The sequence below is a fragment of the Falco biarmicus genome, chromosome 11 (genome assembly GCF_023638135.1).
Source record: "Falco biarmicus isolate bFalBia1 chromosome 11, bFalBia1.pri, whole genome shotgun sequence".
Classification (NCBI taxonomy): domain Eukaryota; kingdom Metazoa; phylum Chordata; class Aves; order Falconiformes; family Falconidae; genus Falco; species Falco biarmicus.
In genome coordinates, this window is record NC_079298.1 from 21318158 (window position 1) to 21343843 (window position 25686).

General features: G+C 36.0%; 2 protein-coding genes across 5 annotated transcripts in view; one reads left to right on the forward strand and one right to left on the reverse strand.

The window, feature by feature from the left end:
* Positions 1-8489, forward strand: C11H1orf146 (chromosome 11 C1orf146 homolog). The gene is made up of 6 exons (XM_056356496.1): positions 1-133; positions 1047-1173; positions 3115-3209; positions 3939-4121; positions 6939-7017; positions 8370-8489. Exons 1-6 carry the CDS (start codon positions 12-14, stop codon positions 8487-8489), a joined length of 726 nt encoding a protein of 241 aa, XP_056212471.1. The 5' UTR covers positions 1-11.
* Positions 4250-25686, reverse strand: part of GLMN (glomulin, FKBP associated protein) — a 26930-nt gene continuing 5493 nt past the window's right edge. For 3 of the 4 annotated variants that reach the window (XM_056356490.1, XM_056356488.1, XM_056356491.1), the window contains exons 6-19: positions 24867-25113; positions 24243-24342; positions 20578-20765; positions 20044-20097; positions 19220-19250; positions 18770-18859; positions 18181-18222; positions 17986-18059; positions 17582-17666; positions 15883-15992; positions 14717-14780; positions 11205-11328; positions 9784-9866; positions 4250-9645 (exon numbers count right to left, since the gene is read on the reverse strand). In XM_056356490.1, the coding sequence (XP_056212465.1) occupies positions 9538-9645; positions 9784-9866; positions 11205-11328; positions 14717-14780; positions 15883-15992; positions 17582-17666; positions 17986-18059; positions 18181-18222; positions 18770-18859; positions 19220-19250; positions 20044-20097; positions 20578-20765; positions 24243-24342; positions 24867-25113 (1400 nt within the window). In that variant the 3' untranslated portion in view covers positions 4250-9537. The remainder of the gene's footprint in view (positions 9646-9783; positions 9867-11204; positions 11329-14716; positions 14781-15882; positions 15993-17581; positions 17667-17985; positions 18060-18180; positions 18223-18769; positions 18860-19219; positions 19251-20043; positions 20098-20577; positions 20766-24242; positions 24343-24866; positions 25114-25686) is intronic. The other variant, XM_056356489.1, reaches the window with a different exon arrangement.

A 25686-nucleotide genomic window follows, 5' to 3' on the forward strand; every position in this document is an offset into this window, starting at 1 on the left:
TTACTTATTACATGACTGACTTTCTTAGCAGTGAGGTATGCGCGCTTCGTTTGGCCGGTGGGAGCTTTTGCCTGCCATCTCTTCATTCTCAGACCTGTGAGGCGAAGCTGGTTTCAGCTGCTGCACGTCCCCGGTAAGGGGCAGCGGCGGCGGCCAGGGGACGGCCCCACCGTACGCGACCCGGTGCCGCCTGAGGGCTCCGCGCCCGGCGGCGGCGCTGAGGTGCCGCGGGGCCCGGAAGGCGGGAAACGCGGGGCGGGGAGTCCCCGCCCGCTGCCCAGCCTTACCAGGCGGCCTCGCAGGGATTTCATTTTCGTGCCTTACCAGGCTTTGAAAACGGGGAGAGGCCAGGTTAAAACTTACACTGGGAACCGACTGGCACAAAGGTTTTGTGGAAACGAGCCCGGCCGGCGTGGCACACAGTGCCACCATTCCACAGGCAGGCGCCTCAGGGCTGGGCTGTGAGGTGAGGGGCTGTGAGGTGAGGTGCGTCTCAGCCCCTAGGCTGCCACAGGCTCTTGCCGCGCAGCTTCAGTGTCCCCAACTGCACCACAAGAGCCCTGCTGAAATAGCAACGCCTGCCAAGGCAGATAGATATCCAAGAGTATTTTCAAAAGAGTAAAATACAAACACACATGGAAAGAGCTAGTGCTCAGGCCCACAGCATGGCAGGCTGCTCCGGGCCTGGCAGAAGGCCCAGAGCAGCCTTCCCAAAATTATCTTAGTGTAAAACATACACGGTGGCAAACATACCCTTTCAAAACAGGGTAGATGCTCTTTACTCGTTTAAAGTGCTTTTAGCAATGTTTTTCTGAAGTAATTTATTCTTCATGCTGCTCTCCCTGTTCTCAGATGCAGATTCTTTAAAGCCGTTTAGGTACCTAACTGCTATCTTAAATTAGTTCAGTGTTAGTGGGCATCTGTGTAAATTCTGGGGAATTGGACAGTGCCCTGGTTTTTAATCAGATCTTTAATGGATCTGCGTGCCTTAAATATTTCACCTCCTTAATTAGCAGGTAATATATTTTTAATCTTTCTTTTTCCAGGCTTTTCAGAAGGTGGCACCTGAGAGTTCACTGCAGAACCACTAAACCCTTGAAAAAAATGGCAGAAAGTGGTGGGCAGGAACAGCCAAGATGGGTAACAACAGTTATTATGAGTACAGCTCTGCAGGTACACCACCACTTACTAAGAGCAGCATCTGACTCGCTAAGAAACACTGAAAGAAGCATTTCTTATATTCTATACATGGAAATTTTTTATTCAATACCAATTAATATAGTTTTTTGAGGATAAAACAGTGATATTACTCTGAAGTTACTTCCACTATAGCACTGGTTCCTTTTTTTTTTTTGTGTGTGTGTGTGTGTGGCTTTTTTCCTAGCTGCTTCCATACCTATTTAGTATTCCTGCCACTTGCTGTTCTGGGTTATGTTGCTTTAGGATTGTCCTCCTGACTCATCATTTTTGTACTGCACTGATGCTGCTTTCTATTAGCACTATAAATAATTCCATCAGATTTTTTTTTTAATTTTCTGGATTTCTCCCTAAGCGCTTGATTTTCTACTATACAGTATCAACACTGGGGTAGACTATTACTAGTAAGTGTGCTGGTCAGTTTAAAATAGTGATTCTTACAGATATGGATTTATATCTCTTAATATCAGCAGCCTAGGCTGTTCCCCAGTAAAGTGAAAGGGTATGTCAAGGAGCTGGTAATTAGTTTCTGCAGCTGAGGCAAATTTCATGCCAGCTGGAGAGAATTTAGAGGCAAGAGGGCTTTGATTCACAAGCAAAAATATCTTACACTAGCTTGGCTGACAAGGTTATCACCCCATCTCTGCTGTATAAATGGGTGAATGGTATTGAAATAATTCCTGCATCACCTCAGTTTAAAGCCTATTTTTATTTGCATGCTTGTCTTGGCATGATGGCCTGTAAGCTGTTCCAGTTTGGGAACTGCTTCAAGAGCAACTTAATCCATAATATGGTGAGAGGTATTGGAGGGCAGTGATCTCATCAGCTCTACCAGCATAATTCATTCTTACTAATATGAGCCCCAGCTCTACTCAAAACTGCTGCTGTTAGTAAGGACTCTCAGTGAGCAACACCATGGAAACAGCTGAATACAAATCTTAAGATGGCTTTTCTTACAAAGGTAGTGCTTTGTATCAGTTTTGGTTATGAGTTTCTCTTCCCTGTACGGCTATTCTTTTCTCATAGCTGTTATTTTATATTTGTGCATTAAATAATTCACTGTCAGTAGTGGCTTTGAAGAAGAGAGTTTTTCCAAAATTGTAATTATACCTCATAAGCAGCTGTCATTGAGTGTTCCCTCTCCAGACCAATAAAACATAACATTTCTGGTTACTGTCTCCTTCAGGATTCACTTGCTAGCCTGACTTTATTTTGTACTCTTCCCTGTATAGGCAGGTTGGCTACATTTTAAATGTCTAGGTTAAAGAACACGTTATTAGCTAAAAAGGATTCCATGATTTAACCTTTAAAATATATTTGAGCAGCTTCTGTAGAACATACTGCAGAAATGCTTTTTGCAGGCTGAGAAATATATCCAAACCCGCTCCATTCTGTAGATGATTATATTGCATAGTGCAATGTTCTAGTTTTCCTGAGTGGATTGCATTCTGTCAAAAAGCTTTAAAGAAAATCATGTCCCATACAGATGTTCTGAACTATCTTCTAAATGAAATGCTGACATCTGTGAAAATAATGCAGTCTAATTAACTGGAATCATAGAAACACACTACCGTATGTTCCTCACTTCTGTAAATCCTCCTTTAGCACATCTTACAAAAATAGACTGTAAAATGTTTGCGCTTCTTTATGTATTATGCAAGAGTTTCCTGAGGCAAACTGAAATGGCTGCATACAAAATTGCCATTGTTTGATAACTTCCAATGCAAGTATTTCAAAATCTCATTAACTGAAAAAGTTTAATTAACATTTCAGTTTTTTATTGCAAGTGGAATAAAAAATATTTTTCTAAACAATGATGCTAAAGTTCTATCTGTAATCATTCAGACAATGCTTTAAATATTTCTAACTTGTTGGCTGAGATCATGTTTTAAAAATAACCCTTTAAAATTTATTTAGAATCATGAAATTTCTACAGTTCTACAGAGGCAACAACACAGAGTTCGGTATTCAGAATCAGTAGAAATCGGATCCGTGATTTTTTCCCTTTCTGGTACAGTACTTTGAAGTTTATGCTTTTAAACTCATAAACTCCCATGGGGTACAAGATTAGGCCCTGTTGTAGGCTACACTGAACTGAATAAAATCTGCCTTGTCAGAATGTCATGCAACAGTGGAAGGAGCTGTGCTGTGATTGTATGTAAATCAGAGGATTCAACAGAGAACTCTGGGGATGAAATGCGTTCATTGGTATTTACTTTATTTGGACATACTGTAGAACAGCTATACTAGATGTGGTGATCATCAGCTGAACTTAGTAAATTCTCATTATAACCGAGCAAACACATTGAGCACCATTAACATGTAAGACAGCCATCAGGATCTTTAGTATTCATGGCTGTAAACACAAGAGTGACCCAAGGCCCTTGGCTTTCATCTTCCAAGTTGAGTTTGCAGACCTGGTGGTAGCAAAGGAGTTAGGGAGAGGGTTCCTTGAGCAGCTTTGATCAGGAAATCACTGAAACTGCAAACATGAAAAATCTATCCTTCCTTTTTAGAGCAGAAAATGACTTAGACAGGTAGACAAGATCCTTTATCTTAAGTTTTCCTGAACTATAAGGACTAGGCCAAAGCTCATGATTGCAATTCATTGTCAAGATATGTAAATTCATTCATGTGTTTTGTTCATTGCCTTTTAAACTAATGGTGGAATAAGAATTCTACTTCCTGGTTTGTGGTGAGAACTTAAATCACATTACTGCCATGATGTGTACATTCACATCAATTTCTTCAATAGGTGTTGCATTTATACTGTCAGACATTCAAGACTTGCTTATGACAGGAGAAGAACAGTTTTCCAAAAGAATTCAGAATTTCATAAACATTCATCGGAACAGCTTTTTGGTTTTGTCAGCTGCTCTTCACGGCCCAGAAGAATGGAATGTCATGTTTAGGATTCAGAGAAGGTATGATTTCAACATCAACCCAAACTTTTTATTGCTAGGAAGAAATGAAGTAGCAGTCCTAGATCCAGGAATATTATTTTAGGAATTATTTTCAGGAATATGAATTTTATTTTACTAATGCACTGGAAAATTATTTAAAGCATATGTTTATTAATGGCAAAGAATACCAAGTGAATCAGTCTGATATGTCATAGGTAACAAAAGACGACTTTCTGCAAAAGAGAGCAAATAACATCCCTTTCAATCACTTTAGGGCTATGTAATGTAATTCTTTTTAAAGTTGTCTCTTGAACTGGAAAACCAGGCAATTTTCTTAGCTCTTGTCAGCACTTTTCAGCCATTTTCAAAACAAAACAAGCAAGTTTCCTTCATGAGAAAAGGCTATATTGTAAAGTACAGATTATTTATCAGCTTTTAAAATGTTTACTTGGAACAGTGTGTATTATACAGAACTACAACAATTGAAATAATATTATTTTATAGCAAAAGTGTAACACCGGACATCAAAGCTGTTTGTTTAAAACATTATCTGTGATTTCCAATGAAGCCTGAAAACTTGCATGTTTTAGTACATACCTGCTGACAACAGTTATCAGATTGTGCTCCAAACATGCAGTCAGAAGCATTTTCTGGTAGATACAGTAGTCCTAACTGCAGTTATTTTCACTCTTGACATCAAAGAAGTGACTATTCTATAGAAGTCTTTGATCTTTACCTCCTTGAAACTAGCACCAGTTCCGTTAAATCCTGGGCACACTGCCAAATGCTGATGACTACCAGAGTGTATGGGATGAAATGTAGGAAATCTATTACCCATTTGTGAAAATTCCATAAATTTTCATGAGAGGTCTTAAAAGCTCTGCCACCATTCAGCAAGAACATGTTATTCAGCTGATGGCAATGCCAATTCTCTATCTCCTTTGTGTTTATGTGCAATGGATGTTGTGCATGTGTTCATCACTAACAAATGTGATGGTTTAAAACTATATTCCATTTGGCAAGTCATCAACTTTATTAAAATAAAAATAATAGTTTTGTCATTGCAGGCCATACCAAATTCATGTTGATGAGGCACAATTATATTTTAGATGCACGTGCTTTTTTACTACCTTGCAGCTTGGAGTTCTGCTGTAGTATGGAAATTACTGACTGAGCTTTTGCATTGGTGGGGTTGAAATCTGTGCCATATGCTTTCAAACTACAAGTCACTTGTTAGATCTGTCAAAAAACCAAAGCCCCTTGGTATTTTCAGGTCTTCCTATATTACTGTTTCTTTCTGCTTATCTATGGTTTTGTTTCAGTTGGGGGAGGATTTTTATTATTATTAACAAGAACATTATCGGATTGTTGTTCAACAACATGAACGCTTTATGTAGGGTTGTATATATCATGGGGGAAGCAGAATAAAAGCAACCTTTATCATCAGTGCTCAAATGAGCATGACACTAATATCCTCAGTAAATCTGTATGTTAATTTTCAAAACACCTTGGAGCAAAGACCAGCCCTGTGTTCTAATGGCCACTATTCTGCCCATTGATCAAATTGATGAAACACAAACTAAATTTAGACCTGCTGTAATTGGAAGCAAAATTATTGATAGAAATGGGGTTTTCATGGATCTAGGTAAGTACATGTAATTATTTCTTTGTTGCACTTCATTCATTCATGCTTTGCTTAGCACATTGCTAGTATTAGCAAAGTCACAGCTATTTATTTCCCTAATCCCTAAATGTAAATCAAACCACAGTTTCTCCATCAGATTTTAGTAAAACTCAACAGTGACCTGAGTACCTACTCTTAGGGAAGGCCACAGCCTATAACACCTATTTTTGCTAATTAGAACGGGCAGCCAAGTTTAGATCAGGTATCTGACCAGCATGGGCCTTAATGCGAATGAGTCCAAGTCATCAAACAGATTGAGGGCAAGAACAGGTGGTAGTCACAAGGGGTGGTCACAGGGGAGTATACAGTTGAGCAGCTGGGCACTTCATTTGGATTAATCTTTTATTATTTAAAATTCCTCATTTGTTGTTGTTAATCCCCATCATGTTTTAGCTCTACAACAGAAAATGGCAGCAATGCTAACTGTTGTCATTGTTACAAACACTTAAGAGAGAAGTCTTAAGGAGAGGCTCTGTACTTGCCTAAGCTTTCATGTCTCTCTCTTCCATGACTGCCTTAAATGACAACTGATACTAATATGTCTTCACATTCCATTCTCGAGAATGAATGCAAATGAGTAACATTATTTATAGAAAAAGAATGAATTTTAGGTTAAATTATTTGAATTAACAAGTCTTTGCATGAAATCTGTAGCAGAATATCCTGCTATCTTAATCGCATCCGACCTACAGATTGCTATATTTAGATAGTACACTAAAAGATTTAGTTCAAATTCCAAAGTATTTTTAGCACAGTGTTTTTAGATACTTTCCTGTGTTCTTCCAAAGCCATTAAAAAAACCCAAACATTTTTTACTGGCACTGAGAACAGACAGTCTTCAACAATATAGCAGAAGAGAGTTTAATTATCCAAATGTACACATGCTTAAGAAGTGTTGATTGATTGGCAAATAGCCCTAGGAAAAGAAATGAGCCCCTTCCAAATCCCAACTAAACAACTGGTACAGAAACGGGACAGATGGCTATACAAACAGCATGAACTCTCCAGTTGCCTTTAAAGATAAAAGCAATCTTCTATGTACTTGTGCTGAGGCACAGTAGGAAGTTGTTTATATCATGTGGGAGTTTTATGGCATAACAAGTTAAATGTTCATTCTAAAAGTACTCTTACCCTTCATTTATTTTGATGTGCAGATTCCTGGGCAGTAATCTACGTATAATACCAGCTCATAATACTGCTGAAACTGTTAAGCTAATGCTAACTATAGCTAAGGTAAGTCTAGTTGCGTATACTTTAAAATATTAGCTCTTCAGAAGCATATTAGCCAGGAAAAGCCAGGAACTATAAAATATTTGGTTTTCCTTAATGGAACTTTTTGGGTCCTATTGACCGCAATCCATGTAATGCATTGAAATAGGGCTGTTACTCTGATTCTTTAGCAGAGACTTCATTGTTAAACTTAACTTCAAAAGATCTTAATAGCATCTATGAAGACAAATTAGATATTTAGGAGCTACTTTGGCTCTAATTTACCACTGTTAAGTCAGGATGGCTTCACTTCATTTACTAGTGCAGAACCAGCACAAGATCTAAATATGAGAGAACTTCAATGTAAATTAAAAATGCCAATCTGAAAGCTCTACTTGTGGATTTTTTAATGATGTGCACACTAGTATATTTCTACAAGTTGAGTGTATTTTATCTGTGTATCTACAACACATCTGGTATGCATCAACAAATTATTAATTAAATCTATTTACTGAACCTCGTTAAAGAACATTTTTCCATTAAAATTCTAACTTAGATACTAGCAGCCTGCCATGTACCAAAAATAAAAAGAGCAAGACGAATGACATGTTAGGAATCAAATACGGATTTACATTTTAGCCATTCCTGAAGTGAGAATCTCAAAATAATAAGCATTAACCTATTCAGAGTATTCATCATTTTAAGAGTGTGTAAGCTATCCCTCACTTATTATATGGCAAAAGTTGTCACTTACTCCAATGTTGAACATTGTACTTGAACTTTTTATGGAATCTACTGATGTCTGGCCCAGTCTCTTAATACCTCATTAACCTAAAAGCTTCTAAGATTATTGCTGATCCTATAAATTTGAATTTGCTTTTCTGCTTCTTCAGAATGACACCAAACATCAACAGGACAGGCCCATAAGAAGTAATAATAGTACATATCACAAATCTGTTGCTTGCCATTGCATTATTTCTTACCCTTTGCAGTGCAAAGCCAGTTTAATGAGCTCACCTTTTGCCAGAGAATTCCTAACTGGTATAGGGCTTACAAAATGAACTTTTTTGCCGCAGGTTAACAGGCATGGCCAAGGGAGAAATACTCTAATCCTGAGCTACCATACCCAAGTCCTGTTGAAATACTATCCAGATAATCAAATGCAGTGCTGATGGGACTGGTTATTTTAAGACTGGTCATGCACCTAAAGGCATACATCAAATGACATCTGTGTACATCATTCCTAAATATCTACTTCAGAAAACATGATTCAAATTTTACTGCTGAATAATCTTACATTTCTACTATTTGAAAAATAGATGTTCTATTACCTAGAGTTGCTGTGTCCTACTCATAATATTTTTCTTTCTTCTAAGGTAACTTCCAAGCCACGAGCAGATGATATTCGTTACAAAATGGCAATGACAAAAGCCCAAATAATAGAAAACAGTCCTGTTTGGAAGATGCTTCAGGAGTACCAGTTGCATTGTAATTAATTTAGTATTTGGGGGTTTTATTCATAAATAGAGTGGCTACATTTTATATAAAATATGGAATGTTCTTAAAAAGACAGTTACATTTCAAAAGATTATACATACAAATTATGCATTTGGAATGAAAATGTATATCAAAAACTATATAGGTAAAATAGAATACATTATACCAAATGTGCATTTGAAGGAAAATAAAAAGTGGTTTAACCGCACTATAGAAAAGGGATCCTTATTTTTAACTTGCTTCTGAATTTATGAGTTCATTTGTTTACAATAATTTCCCAATATCCCAAATATTTAATGTATCTTAAAACTTTATCAATAAAGATAATGAAGATCAAAATGATTCCAAAATACAGGTTTCCCATGCACGAACAGGTATATGTATGAAATCTTATACAGCATGTGGGGCTTTATGTTAATAAGTTTTAACATCTTATTTGGTTCAAAGTTGATTTGTTTTTCTTTAAACCTGGCTTCCTTTGCCATAGTGTTTCTACTATTATCTATCTATACCTTACAGTCCTGTTTGTAAATACAGAAGCTTGTTTGTCAACATTTAAAAGTGCTAACAAAAATACCTTGTGCTTAAACAGTGCTTTTTAGTTAATGGTTCTCCAGTAACTTCATAAAAATCTTTGTAACTCACAACAGCAGTCAGCAACTATTATCTAACAAATTTTGAAAATTAACAGAAAAAATAACACACAGCCATACCTCCTTGCCACAGCATAAGAACGAAAAAAACACCCAAAAAACCAAAACCCCAAACAATCCACCCTTGGTTTTAGTTTATAAACTTAAGGAAAAGCATCAAATTCTGAAGAGGAGTACTTTAGTAAATAGGCCATCTCTGTGAATCCCATACAACAACAGCAAAACAAAATAAAAAAATACCAGCAACAATACTTATAAAGAGCAGCATTTGCAATTCCTCTAGAGGCTACTCTAAATTGCTCTTCTTTAAAGGTTGGCAGCCTCCTTTCCAACTGAAGACTTATAGTCAAAATGATCTCGTAAGAAGTACGTTAATTTAAATACTCCAGCTGACCTAACTATTTTCATCCATTACAGCTTTTATTTTCACTTCAATGAGTTCTTCTACTCGAGCTAGAACACTTTCTATTAAATCAAACGTGAAGAGAGCTGAGTGTAAAACCTGAAATGACAAAAGGAGATTGTTATTTTTATTAGAAGAAATCTTTTTTTGTTTACCCACTATACATATACATTTGTCTCCAGATTAAAAAGAAAATTTCAGTACTTCTGAATAACTCTGAAAGAAATGCAAACTCACCTGAAGCTGCATTTCAGTAGTCATGGCAGGCATCTTTTCCCCACTAACAGTTAGAGAACAAACTGTGTTAGAACTGTGTGTCTCTGTAGAAGAAAATAACCAACAGAGATCAGGCTGCTGTTTCATGTAACTTTTATGTTATATATTCTTTTCATGCTATTAGTATTTCTAGACAGTAATTTTTAAAACCCACAAACCTAGGGATTGACCAAACACAGGACAGAAGGTGCTGAACCTTAAGGGGAAGACAGTGTGAGCTGGATGCTCTCTCTACACTTCCTGTAACACATGACTACATTACTAAACAGGCAATATCAGCAACTCAAAACCATTCTATATAGCTGAAATGCTCCTTAAAAAGAAAAAAAATTACTAAAGCTGGTAATTTTTTGATAAATATTTAACATTTCCACATCCAGGGAGACAGCAGGAGGTCCTTTAGCTTAATGAATCCAGACATTAAGAAAAGGCTGCAGGCTTCTCTGTTTCAAGCAGGTTCTTGCAGCAGGCAAAACTACAAGGGCAAGTCTGAAAAACTTCTCACATTCAGACCGCACATTTGAAATTCGACGTAATGCATACAATGTTTACGTTTGGGAGAAAGACTAAACCATTTAATGTTACAAGTTGGATGTTCTCTCCCAAATCTCTTTAAGCTTTGTCTAAGGCTAGTGAAATGTAAGAGACTTAAAGAAAAAAGCTTCCTGCTTTTAAAGGATTCCCTTTAGAATGATAGGGAATTTTTCTGAAAGCAACCTGTGGCTGTCTCTGCCTCATACTTACACAGTTTACAACAACAGAAGATAAGACTAGAGGCAAAAAGCTGTACTGGCATTTTTGGTACCAGAAGCAAGTTCCTTGGTCTGTCTTAATTATACTGAAGGCCACAAAGGAACAGAGGATCTGACATACACAGAGGTTGCCTAAAGCAGCTACAGCTCTTATACCCTGTGGAATGTGTCTGCTTAACCCAGAGCAGAATTTGATCCTGTGTGTAAGATTAAAAAAATTAAAAAAAAAAATCCAGAAGGTACTCCCCTCAGGCCTTAAGAGAGCACCTATTTGCCATGCAAATTATTTCTTCTCGTGTTAACCTCTCACACCTAGTATCAAACCTAAGGGCTATATATTCAGAGAGATTTAGACGCTGCAATCAACCTTAAAATCCAAAGTATAAATGCAGATCAAGGTTTGAAGGTCTTCATGTGACATTTCTATCAAGTTTCCGTAAGGTTTACAAATGTGTAAGATAAACATGTTCAGATTTTTCTGACCAATTATGAAAATTATTAATGTCAAATACAGCAACTACTGAATTACCATTTGGGACATCCATACAGCACTCACCGATTCCTTGTTTCCAAAGGATTTCTGAAGTTTCTAAATATGAACAAAGCTAAGAAAAAAAGAAAACAACTGACCTCTTCTATTTTCTTTCTTATTCTTTATTTCTGCTTCATAGTGGGCTTTTGACATATTGAGTCCTACATGCAGTGGTTTTAAAAAATTTTGCTCAATCTTCGGAAGTGCGGTCCATACACCAGTCTATTCAAACAGAACAGAGAAGGTCACAGATTAGTTTTAATAAAGCATATTGCAATCCTAAATTTTTGAGCATAAGTTTTTGGACTATCTTTTATAACAAACTTCTGTACTGTGAAGAAAAAAATAATTCAGATTCATGTATTTAAGCATGAGTAGCATCACAATGGATATTCAAGCTCCTCTCTCTCACATTATTTGCTGAAAATTGGAGGATGAAGCAGTCAAAAAAAATAATAAAAGGGGGGGCCAAACTTAGTACATAGACTGATACAGCAACAGAAATGCACATTTTCAACTTGTTCTTGTAAGCAAAGCTGAAATTATCTCAATACGTTGCAGAGGGTATCAGCCACATTCTCAGGCTAGAATCTCTACAGTAAGTAAAAAGCAGTTGTAGATTATTCTAAGATAATTCAGTAGCAAACCGCAACAAATATTTAAATTCACGCTCCTGAATTAACCTGTATCGCAATGCCAAATGAAAGCTCTGATGAACATCATGCTCCCCAAATATATAAGGGTCTTGTCTGTACTGTATTCAGTTTAAAAAGCACTCTGGGAGTGTTGCTGGATATGCTACTACCCCGTCCTTGGGCACAGCAGCTGGAGTGACCATGAACTTCTCCCCAGTCTGGCATGTGTAAGAGAAGGTTTTCAATAACGGCGCTCAGGAAGCAAGAGATACAAGGGAAAGACACTCAAAAAGCAAGACTGTTCGAGGCTACGCAGCACGACGAAAGCCTCTCTGCCTCGGCACCTTGTAAGGCTGTAGCTACAAACTACTGTGGAAGGAAACAAATACAAAGCAGTCTTTGTATCTTTAGATATAGGAGCCATTTATATGATTCCTTTCTTCAGGCAGTATCCTCAAAGAGCAGAGTGAGGATGATAAAAAGAATTCTCAGTGTTAAATAGTATTGTTGATTACAGTGGAAAATTCACCAAATTTTAATGCTAAATGGCACAAAGTTAACTGGTCAAATAAAACTGGTAATTACTTCCACCAGAATGGAGCTAAAAATGAAGAAATAACTTTCCAGAAAAATACTGATTTTAAACTTGATTAATGGAAGTGCTTGTTACACAGCAATCGAAACATCTGAACTGACATGAAAGGAGGCATTTTCTTTTTGCCCCACTTACACTGTATGAAGGGAGACAGGGATGAAGTCAGGAAGAACTGGCAGGGCTTAAATTGAAGGGAAAACTTCAGAAGAGGTGATGCTATTTTCTTCTCAAACTGTAGGTTCTTTAAGTCAGGTACTAGACAGCATTGTCACAGCAATTCTGTGCTACTACATTTAAGCTTTAGAGCTTGTACAGCGAAATTCTCTTTTTTCTTACAAAGCTATGCATTTACGTGAAACTGAGCAGACCCTAATGAGCATTTAAATAGTAATCACTCAAATCTGAGAAATGGATATAGTCTATCAATACTAATTACATAAACAGCAAATCAGAAATGCACCAACTGAAAGCCACTTTTGCTATTACTTTTCATTACAGTTTCAGTAATCAAAGCAAGCTATATTATTATTAGTATTAATCAGGCACTTAGAAAACTTGCATTCACAGATCTCAAAGTGCTCTAGAGGTAGATCAGAATTTTTTTCTGTATTTTAGAAAACAGAAAACGATATGCTGAAATCCATTACTCCAAATAATAAAGTCAAGGAACTGAGGGAGAACAACAAAATACCTTAGGATACTTATCTGCTGGTTAGAATATTCATCTGACCATGACATTGCTTATTCAAGACAAGAAAGATTTTACTGTACTTTAAAACTGAAAAGCAATTTTTCTTTAAACTGTCACTAATTTAAACACTAATTAAATATTTTAATGCAAAAATCAAAGCATTTAGTACTAAGGAGACAGGTGATACTTGTTTGCTACATGATAAAGTGGATAAGAAGCTTTTATTTATATTTTTGTATTTTATTTATATTTATGAATTGCATAAACTAGAGGAATGGTGGAACACAATGATTTGAGAGTCAACAAAGTTGCATTTACTGTTAGAATAAGTAGCCATCTGGTAGTAGAATGTAATCAGACAACTAAACCACAAATAATTCCATTGGCTCTTCAATGCTGTAGCAACATAATCCAAGTCAGAGCACTTATAAATCAGCTGCTAGAATATGGAATCCATACATTGACCCAGTTGTGAAATTCAACCAAGTTTCCCCTTGAGTATCCAGGAACACATTTCCATCAACTGCAGGTGGGCACAGCTGACTGTACACAAAACCAGCACATCCATCATAATATACCACATTGAATAGCCATACAGCAGTTGAATTACAAATACAGTCTGCACTGATCTACCAGTAAAAAATGTTGCTGACTGCTTCAGACAAAGAGCTAAACTAAACAGAGAACAAATAGGTGGGAATTACAACTAAAGGTACAAAATCCTGCTTTAAAATCAGGTAGCATAATATATGGGTAAAATACATAAGAGGAGTTTCAATTTTTTAAATGGACTGCAAAGCTTAAATATGCAGAGTGTTTCTGAAATATCTACATTCAAACATCCTCACACAGGAGACATGAAGGTAAAGAGCTATAACTATAATAAATACATAGGTGAACTGCAGTGGTGCGAGTTTAGGCTGGCATGTTACCTTTGTGCGTAACACATTCTAGGCTGTTTCTGGTAAAGGAATGTAGCAGAAAACTGGATGGGTCTGGGCATTCCCTTTGTTACCTTCAGCAGATGGATCTCACAGAAAAGTTTTTTGATGCTAATACCTAGAGAAGCTTCTAACTGTACCTACCATGTACCTTCTACATGTACCTACTGTGTACCTGCACAGCTGCTGTAAATATAGAATATTGTTTTGCACAGCTAAGAACTATTTAAATAATGATTATTACATACTTTCTGAGAAATCTTAATACTAACAACTTCCAGCATATTGCACAAAAAGTATTTTGTCTAAAGATAAATAAAATGGATCTCTTGGACCGCAAAGGTTTGTATTATTATTACAAAGAAATCCACTCACAGGCTTGAGGAATACCAGCAAATAAATAAAAAAGGGTAATAAATACTTTTTCTCATGGGAATACTTGCTAGAAATGTGATTTTATGGTGTTATACTCCAAAGTTATGGACATGGACCACAGTTCATCAGGCAGAGAAAAAGGATTAGCTTGTTTATAGTAACAGTTAAGTATGAATGCAATCAAATTTCACCAAAGGAACACATCACATATATCCTAATGTAGATTAAAAGCATCACTTCTGGATTACTGATCATTGCAAAGAAAACCGCAAAAACCAAGTTTTTTAATCAAGGATAACAGTATTCACATGAAACCAGCTCTCAGCCGTCAGCTAATCAATCATTTTCAAATAATTTTCAAAGAAGTACTTACTTGATTATCACTTTCACAATCCTTAATGACCAAGTATCTCAGTAGATTTAGTGACGCCATAATCCTGTGAATTAAAAACGTACTATTTATCATTTCGAGTACAGACTTACATTACATGGATAATAGTTTGTTGTCCATTAGCCAGACATCCTAAAAATACCCATTTGTACAAAATGCAGCCACTCATCTGTTGAGCAATATAGCATAGACTAGAGCACCAGTGTGCAGTAATGTCCATGTTGCAACAGCTGATGCTTCGCAAGTACAATTAAAACTGTGAGGACATTGGAGAAGGCTGGTGACTGTGAGGGACAGTTCTCTGAAGAGATAGAACCATATTACAGAATTTGTAATACGCATCACTGGTGATGCATCCATAGTTGATTTGAAACTAGTGTGAGTTTTCTTTATTAGTGTATTGCATTTTTATTTTTGAGTGCTTTTTAAAATATACTTTTTGCTTTTGTTTTACCATACTTTTTAGCGGAAACTGTTTATTGCTTTTTTCAGATAAACAGTAACAATTACAGATCATACATCTGGGTTATTAAGTAGTTATGTGTCCATCTGGACACTACCACCCTCTGATTTAAAAGCCCAACATTTACTCATATAGAGAAAGTCTTGTCCTACACATGAGATTTTCAAAGACATTTCAGTTATTTTTATATTACTTAATGCAAGTATTTGCTGTTCAGGTGGCTCTGTATTTCCACTCATGAGGTACTGGATTCCCAGCAGCAATCTGGGAAACAGCCTCAAAAAGACTGTGTGCTGGAAGCTGTATCTGATAATTGTTATTCCACTGTATCACATACGACGACATACCACACGTCTTCTGTTCCTCCAATAGCTTCTGCAGAAAGCTGACAAACCACACATTCCTGAAGAAACAATGCTTTACCAATTAGTTCTGTAACTTGACACCTGAGGCCTTATATTCTCAGAGAATGGAGGAGGAATTCCTTCCCTATCGTTAAAATCAATGTGATATTGATTGAGCATTATGACAGAGTTAGCTCAAAGGATGGTTGAAATAAGCAATCGTTTCCATTTCTAGTTCCAGAAATTTAAAATATGTTGACGTGGTCACCTCATTAATTAAATGACAGCATACCTCCCATTGTAGCACGGTAGTTTGAAGTCTTTTTAAACGAATAACTCACCTGTCTGAGTTTTGCAGAAGATCTGTCTCGGCACCTTCTGGAAGCAAAAGCACTAAATCTAGAAGGGAGACCAGGTGGTGTCCTGTAAACCAAGTGTTGCCACATGACTTCTGAAAAAACAATATAAAAAGTTCAGCTGAGTGTGAAAGCTAAATCTTAAAAGGTATCTTAAATAATTTAACAATAATTTTGGGAAAACAGAAAAGGGAAATAATAATAATAATAAAAAAAAATCAAACACTGGAAGTAGTATTTTCTAATTACTACATGTGAAGTATAGAAACTAGCTTTTTCATAATCCTCTGTACTCTGTCCATGCCAAGCTGTTCCTTCCGATTTCATCAGAGCAGTCTCCAATTCTCCACCTCTTTAACATACCACCATCAATATAGTTAATACTTGTTTACATGAACTTAGAAAATTGTAGTAGGCACACTTTTTTGTTTTTATATTGAGGTATGGAATAATAAGCTATCTTTATCAGAGACTCTATTCATTTCATAATAATAGTGTCACAATTTTTTTTGTTTTTTAAAGATGATCAGGTGGTTTATGTTTTCTTTGTGCATGTCTAAATGCAGAAATGGAATGGAAGGAAAACTGAGATTAGACAGGATGATGAGAAGGGTAACTGTCTAAAGTCAGATCAGATGAGGGACCTGGAAACATTAAGACTAGCTGGGCACAAAAACTAAGATGAAATAAATGGATAGCAATGTGAAATTGTTATCGTTGTATCTATGGCAGAATTCTTTGCAACAAACCTAGAACATTCAAATCCATATGATGAAATTTTAAAATTATTTATCTTTTTGACAGCCAGGGAACTACACAGAAGAAAAGTTTTTCAGAGAATTCTGAAGCTGCATAGTCAAAAATTAATTAGTAATGAAATTTCAGAATATACTTTTACCTATTCAATTTTAGTGCAAGCCCCTTTTGGAACAGTTTTCATATTATCATCTTCACCCCTGCTGATTCAATATACAGGACAGACTACGATCTCATAAGTAGTAATTCACTGTTTTTTAATATAATTATGCTAGCATAAAACATGCATAGATTTACTATATTGTCCTATTTGACAAAAGACAGTATCTTTGAGAATCAAATGTGGTTTAGAAAAAGCCCTACGCAATTTTTAGGGCGGGGGGGATAATTGAGTAATTAATTTTTAATTAATTTTTCCAACTTCCTGGTAAAAATGATTATAAAATGTGGGATTTAAATGGCTTTGATCTAGCTCAATGCTTTCTGATGAATTTAATGTTTATGAAGCACTTTAATATAATGCTGTCATCATAAAACCCAAGAAAAATCAAGATCTCTCTCTGGATTGTAGCACTTGAATTATACTCAAGAAATGAGGAACTGTGAGGATGAAACAAAATACCGAGTAGTTCCTCTGTAAGAAAGCAGCACATATATTTTCAAGCACAGAAAAGGTAATAGTAACTTCTTAAATAAATACAGTAAGATTGTGCAATTTAAAAATACAATTGTAGAATTATAATGTAAAAATACATATGCAGAAAAAAGCCAAAATAGTATTTTTAATTACATACTTTCCCAATTTTATGTATCTTTTCAAAAAGTATTTTTTTAATGCATCACTGAAAGCTTAAGCTGTACATATTTTCTCAATATAATGCCGACAGAATTTTGAGACAGCAACTTCCCTTTTAGTGGTAAGTCTCACCGTTAACACTAAGTGAATCTGATCTTTTATATTTTTAATAATGTATCCTTCCACACCAGCATGGTTACTTGTCTTCAGTAAACACCTTCAGACAAAAAAAAAATAAAAAATATTATCTCTTCAAAGCTGCCTATACAGTTAGCTTAAAACTTAGTGAATAAGACCATAATGTCATTTAAGTAGGACTTCACCACAGAAAAGTAAGATGACTATGTAACCTTAAACACTAACTTATATAAGGCAGCAGATTTTGTGAGGCAATTAAAATTCATTATTTATTGGAAAATTAACGTAGTAACATTAATGTGGTTTAGCAGATAGAAACTTTCAGAAATCATTGTATCTATGCAATTAAGTTGTAGTAAGGCTGACATTACACAATCTACAGTAATTTGAATGCACACCTGAATAATGTGTATTTTCCTTCTGCGTCAAACTTGTCTATGAACAACTGCAAAATATTTAAACTCTTCTTTCTCTAAATTAAAAAAAAAATGTTATCAGATTAATTCTTTTCTCTATTAATTCTGTGTTCTAATAATTCTCTATTAATTAAATAAATTCAGCACTTCACTGATTCTGTAGGTCAGATTACATACCAGATGCTCTATGGGACAAAGTGTCATAACTTTCACCAAATCCTGCAGTTGGACAAAGAAAACATAATTTCTAATTATATACAGATTATTACATTATACCATCTAACTAAAATCTACCCAAGACATTATAAAAAACAAACAACAAAATCCCAAACAACCAACAAAATCCCAAAACCACACCTATGAGAAGACTCTCATCAGTGAAATTCACGTTAGCTTCAGTGGTTGAAATCCCAGGGCTGCTATGTAAGAATACTGTTCTCATACTTTTGGGTGCAAGTAAGAATGTAGTCAAGTAGCAGATTTGCAAGAGACAAAATCAAGCAAGCACCAGCTTTCAGCTAAGTTCACTGCCCACCTGCCTCAGTGGCCTGTACATGTGCTAAATATATTTTAATTATCACTGAAACTTCATGCTGTAGCAGGTAGAAAAGACAATAAATTCCTTACAAAAAAAAGACACTGAGATTTTCAATTTAATGACAGAAGTGTATGAAGGTTCAGTAGTATGTCCTCTCAAACACCTGTAAGACAGCTAGATATCATTTATATCAAGCTTTACAGACTTCTATACATTGCTTCTTATTACCTGAGGTACGTCAATAAAATCTCTGAATTCTAAATACTTATGGAGAAGGCTATTATCTTCCATTCTCAATAAAGAGTTCTCAAACAGATCCTGTAGGTGGGGAAAAAAACAGCTGCCAACATTTTGCTCATATATAAGACATTAATCTACACGCTTAACATTTCATGGCTAAAACCGCCTTCACTATAAATGCTCATTCTGATATCCAAAGTTCCTAGGAACTACAAATGTAAATGATAATGGTAATTTAAACATTTATGCATGTGTGTAAAGCTCAAAAAATATAAGCATTTGTAAAACTGAAGAATACCTAATTAAGCCTCAAAATATTTCTAAAACTATTATTTGAACTATCGTTTGTACCTTTCTTAGAAGGGGAAACTGAAGTTTTACCATTACTTAGATTAGAAAAAATAAACATTCTAACACTGAAAATTGTATTAAACTTACAAGTCCTTTAGATAACATAGATTCTTCTGTTCTAGGAAAAAAAAAGAAACATTATCAAATTTAAGTTAAATGAAAAGACAGTGTTGATATTTCAGAAGAAATATTAGAACAGAGATCAGAAAAAACTTGTCCCTCAAAAACTTTCATTCTATTTTCTAAATATAGTATCTTCATTATTGTTCTCAAAGATTTTTAAAATAAACTGGCTGATGAAAATTAGACTCCTCTCTTCAGGGTCAAAAATTACTTTTCCCCTCAGTATTTATAAATGCTCAAAAGCAGCAACTCATATCTCACAGGTATCGAGACACTGATTAACAAAGAAAATGAAAATTTTCCCAGATGATTCCATTTGCATAGTTCTACAAGCCTAAGAAAAACGTAGCAGATCCTAAACTGAAGAGACCAGAAAGTTTTGCTTAAACTTTACCAGGAAATGGCAAGCAGTCATAAAGGGAAACTTCCCTTCTACAGCAGTGCTAGAAACTGATTGCATATCACACTAGAATACATTCAAATAAGTACTAAGTGTCACAGAAGTAAATACACGCTCCAATTATTCTGCATGTGTTTAGAAGACCTTAATTTTTAATTTTCAGACTTTCTAAGTTCCTAAAAACGGTATCATAATACAAGCTGAAAACAATAAATAAATGTTTTAGACCTCTTAGTGAAAGAATTCATCTTGTTGTGGAACTTGCCCTTTTAACTCTCAGGTTTAGAAACTTCCTCTGAATTTTTCTGGTACTTGCAAAATATGATTTTATGAAATACTATAAAAGGTCACATCTACTATCTAGAGCTCCAAATACCATAAACCCTACCTTTTCAGTAGCACTTCAACATGCATCATGTTACACTGCAGAAGGTATGATGGACTAAAACAGAAAAATCAGGTTTACATTAAACTACATAAGCCATATACATTTGAACATAATATATTTGACTGGATTAGTCTTTTTTGAAACATTGATTAAAATAAAAATTAATAGTTTTTAAATAGACACAAAATAGTAAGTCAAATTGCTGTTAGTAACTCTTACATGGAAACTGTCTGTAAATACACAATTGAAAATTTAATACATGGTAGATTTTCAGCATGTGACTAATCCTACCAGTTTCTTCAAAAGGACAGCTCACCTAGAATTAAACTGTAATAAAGCAGTCTGCAGGACTGGAGTATATTCTTATGTATATAATATAAGCTACATAAAATATAAATCCATAAAGATTAACACAAAATACATACTAGTGAAATACACAGTTTTCATTCATATCTATTCACAAAAAGTTTTCTTCTGCTCAGAATGAATATTCAACATACAGACTTACAGTAAGTGAGGAAATCTAGTTCTTACCTAAATACCATTGGAAAGCAATCAATACCAAAATGCTGAACAAACATCAGATATGACAGACATGCCAAAGAATCTGCAGAATTCTTTTGCTCTATGTCCGCAAACTCCTGATTCTCCCAGTGTGGACTTTTGCCTTTACGATGTAAAAACAGTAACGGTATCAATTCTCTTACATTCCACAAAATGTCCTAAAAAAGACAGACAGGTTGCTTACAGTTTCCTTTAAAAGAACTGTTTACCAATTAAGTTTCAAAGCTTTAACTGTTTTTACAGTAAATTCTCTTACATACCGTAAGTATAAATTACTATAAATATTTGTTGAGTATTTATGATATATACACATACACAAAAAAGACCCTGCAGGAAAAATAACTACTGTCAGAAGAACGTTACTAAGATAGCAAAGTCAAGCACTCAAAAGTTAGCAAGAGACAAATAAAATCACGCTGCAAACCCCTAATTCAGCTCCCCTTTCCACAATGCCATGAATAATGATGGCTTCATGATGACATTGTACTACAGGACCCCTGTGTTTTTCAGATCACAGAATACTCAGAATTTTGTTTTCTGCTTGCTAATCAATATGCAACGCAGTGTTTATCTGCTAATGGCAAGCCCTGCTTTGAAGTTAGAATCACCCTGTATGGCCTTTCTTTCCAGTGATGCACAGCACAGTGACAGCTGAGTACTCCACTAATACCAGCGTGCTTTCGCATCCACCCCTCCAACCTTCACGTGGATTAGGAGGTAGTGTAACTCCTATTGTATGTATTATGAAGAAGCAGCAAGATCAAGGTTAACTCATTATTCCAGGGTTGTCCAAACTGAATATCCGGGATTTCACATTTTGGAAAATTAGGATTACAGGAGATGTCATATAGTCAAAGCATGACCTTACTGACCTTAGCTGCAGCTCTCATTACCCAATTCCACAAACAGCAGAAGTGGATTTCTTGAGAAAATGAAGAAAAGTTAATTCATAATTAGCATAAAAACCCACAGGTTCAGACTCTTGCCAACAGGAGAGGCAGGATAAAAAGGCATTTTTTCAGAGCACCCTTCAACTATCTTAACCATGAGACCACCTTCTGGTAAACTCTGCCTCCTTCACTGCACACCCTGAAAGTCCTACACTAGATGAAGTAAAGGTCTCAAAGAAAAAATTCTCTTTCATTGCACAGTCCCTGGCTGATCCACACAGCAGTTCCATCCTATGCTGACACATGCTATGGAAAAAAATGGATGTGATCCTGATAGAAAACCTAATTATTGTTGAAAAACAACCAAAAGTTTTGCTAACTGCTTAATGTGCTTCACTTTGCAGTCTTAACATTTGGATACAGAATTTTGTGTGCAAAAATGCTTAGTTTTTAAACACAAATTTGAGAAGAAACAGTTGTATTGCATGGCAACTTCCAGACTTCCTCTGCATCCACGCACATTTGCACATATATTTATGTGTGCTTTCCGCATCCCAGCTGGCTCCCAGTCTTCCTTTTGAAACACCATTTTCATGTGCCATTCCCTACCCCAAAATGACAGCCAGGCCCAGTCTCTCTGTTCTTCTAGGACTAATTCCTCCACTATATCATATAAAAAGCTGTCTTTTAGTTCACAGTTCCCAGCCATTTCAGCCATGTTTCTCTGATAGCTGGATTTCCTTAGTCCCTCAGCCAGCTTCACCCGCTCCTCTACCTTCTCTGTAACCTCCATTTCCCTCTCACATAGCTCCATATATTCTTTGACTTCTGTATTTCTGTATTTGACTTGTGAATTTTTCTCCTCTAACCAGGGATAACAAGGTAGAACAAATTCCAAAGCTCAAACTTGACTCTATTCTTTCATACAGTTGACATTAACAGGAGAAAAAAGTGTATCTGTAGTTAAGAAAACAACTTGCAGAAAAGCATTGTAATAGCCAGTTATCAAAACCAGAACTGTATTTTTGTTAACAGTAAAAATATTAAGAATCATTTAATAATCATTTAATGCTCAGTTCTCCTACACTTCTAAAAAGGTCAGCTTGTTTTGTAAGAGTTGAAGTCAAATAGCTGCAATCTACATACAAATGAACTGTTACTGTGTGTTCAGCGTTACCCAACTAGTGGCGCATTGGCCATCCTGAGGGAAGACTCCATTTAGTACTGAGAATATTTTCCACTCTTACATCTCATTACAAGAACTACCAGCGTGCTTCTGAACAAACTGTTAAGAAATAACCCAAAAAATAATGGTTATCAAGAAGGTTCCTTGACTTTATCAGCCCAACAAAAATAACTGTGTAAGCACGCATTTGAAAATTAGAGATAATCGGTATTTGCAAATATTTTACATTTGGTGTACTGGGTCTGGCTGGCATGGAGTTTCTTCACAGCTGTCTGTATGGCACTGTGTTTTAGATTTGTGATCGAAAATGTTGACAACACCCAAGTGTTTCAGCTATTGCTGAACAGTGCTTGCACAGCATCAAGACCTTCTGCTTCTTACTCCGCCCCTCAGCAAGCAGGCAGAAGGTAGGTGAGAAGCTGGGAGGGGACACAGCTGGGACAGCTGACCCAGACTGAGGAAAGAGATATTCCATACCATATAACATCATGTTCAGCAACAAATGGAGGGGGGACAACACAGGCAGAGCTGGTATTTTTCAGATTAACTGCTGTTCAGAGACTGGCTGGGCATCAATCTGCTGACAGGAGGTGGTGAGTGACTGCTATTGCATCACTTGGGTTTTTTTGTCCTTCACTTTTTCAATTGCCTTTTTCTCAGCCCACGATGTTTTTCTTGTTTTTTCCTTTTCAGATTCTCTTCCTCATTCTGCTGGGAGGGGGCCTAAGTGAGTGACTAGGCTGGGGTTTAACTGCCAGCTGGGGTCATGCCACTACATTTGACTACGTGCAGGAGACGACAGACTCTTTACCACATTCAAAACATGAACAAAGCACAGCTCCACTTGCCCTAACTTTATTAATCACATCTAGTCCTATTACTGAAAACATACACATTCTGTGTTCCAACATATGCTTGGACCGTACCTGACTATCTCCTTGTAAGACTTGATTTTGCTGCAAATTTAAATAAAATTATCTATACCCACAAGAATCTTGCTTTAATAAAACATAGCTGTGATGTAAAACATTCAAAACCAGAGTAACTGCATTGGTAGCAGAGAATGGACATGTTCCCAATGAACTTCCAGCTACAGCAGCAGCAACAGTCAAGCATCAATTTATATTCTTTAATAATCAGCTGGTACTGCACTAAGCATATTAGAGATTTGTCTCTGTGCAACATCTGGATTAAAGGTAACGTGGATTTTACCTTGACATTAACACTGCAGCAAAGCCTATCCTTCAAATATTCTAATAAATTCATATAACATGAAGAAAAAGAAGTAGTTACAGCCAAGTAGCAGCTGCTGGTTCAGAGAACAGTCCCAAGTGGTTTATCAAAGGAGCAACACTGTGTCTGCAAGATTTGTAATATCCAGAGATGGGACCTGAAACTGTTTCAGACCTTTATCTACCTGCATTATCTTACAAGTAAGCCCAGTAAGTCATCCCACTAACCAATAACGGAAGCAAAATGAGCTCTAGAACTAATTATAGGTAATTCTGAACTAGACCACTGGTTTTGCAAACACTGTAATTAATTTTGACCGCGCTTACTATAATTTCAGTTGCAAAATGCCGCAAGGGGTGTTCTTCAATGCCTTCAAGTTGTTCAAGCTGAGCTGTCAATAATGGGTATTTCAGGCTTTTCATACAGCTGAAATAAAGAGGTGAAACTAAATCACCAATACAGTCACAAATACAGACTATAATAGTGTCATTGATAACCAAGAATGAAGTCTATACTCATATTAGGTGCTACCATTCATGATATTCCAAGGATATAAAAAACCCAAAACCAAAACCCCAACATCTGCTGTAAAAGCATTCTTTAGACTTCACTTCCAGAATTTGGTTATCCTCACTGTTGTAAATGCGAGAAGCAGAGGAATACCAAATCAGCTTCACAGCACAGATTAATATTTGTTCAACATTTCCCTGTACTAAAAAAACAAAAAAAAACCCCACAACAACATTATTTTTACCTTTCTTCTCTTACTTCATAAATATGTAAAGCATATTTAGGGTTTTTTTCCTTTTTCAAAATATCACATTAGTTAATATAAGTTGGCAGCATTATAAAACACTAGTAAGATGATTTATTTACTGCCTACGTAATAAATGCCTACTGTTCATTTTGTTAAGTTATAGGAATACATTACACAGACATAAAATGCTCACAATTTTAATAATTCTTCTTTCAGCTCCATGTCATTGTATTCCGATGACTCTTCCATGTTTTTAACAACTTCATTCACGAAAGGTTTTGCAAAGTGCACCACTGCATTACAACATTGACAGAGACCAAGTTTATCTTCTTGTATTTGTTGTTTTGTGTAAGGTACAGGTAAGGGAGTAAGCTGATTCATAATCATGGCCAAAGATAAACCCACTGAGTAGGCCTTCTTGTTCTGAAGTTTCAAAAGCACTGGGGAAAGAAGGAGGAAAAAAAGTCACCAGAAAATAAAAAAAGAGAGAGACTATTGAGATGTTCAGTTATTACTAAGTAGATGAAAAGGTGAAGAAAAACAGTATGAATATGTAAGAAAGCCTTTAGTTTCAGGGAAGGAGAGGGACTGATACCTGAAATCACATGAGCAAATCCAGCAAAACTAAACATCAACTAGTTTAATATGCTGTAGTTAAGATGACCTTATATTTGAGAAAGACAGATATTAAAGCAGTCATGCATTTCAACACATTCTTCCTTTCTCTGTAGCACCATGATGAGCACTGAAAAAAATAAATACATCTTTCTAGAAATAGCCTGAGTGAAATAATACTCGTTTACCTGACCTGGAAAACTCATTTATTGTTTGACTCCTGTGCTTGGCAAAACCAGAGACAACAGCCCAACCTTTCTGCTGATATTTGACTCTGCTTGAAGCAGCTCAGGACTGTTCTATATTCCATGGCAAAATCAACAGAGGGGTTCCCAAACTGAGGAAGCAGCCCAAGTGGCTCTCCACTTAAGCTGCACTCGGTGCAGGCTAACTGCAGA

Excerpts from the sequence above, each read along its gene's own strand:
- C11H1orf146 (XM_056356496.1), top strand. The coding sequence starts at position 12 with ATGACTGACTTTCTTAGCAGTGAGGTATGCGCGCTTCGTTTGGCCGGT. Across the intron at positions 1,174-3,114 it reads TTATGAGTACAGCTCTGCAG|AATCATGAAATTTCTACAGT; the intron begins GTACACCACCAC and ends AAATTTATTTAG. Across the intron at positions 3,210-3,938 it reads GTGATTTTTTCCCTTTCTGG|AATTTCTTCAATAGGTGTTG; the intron begins TACAGTACTTTG and ends TACATTCACATC.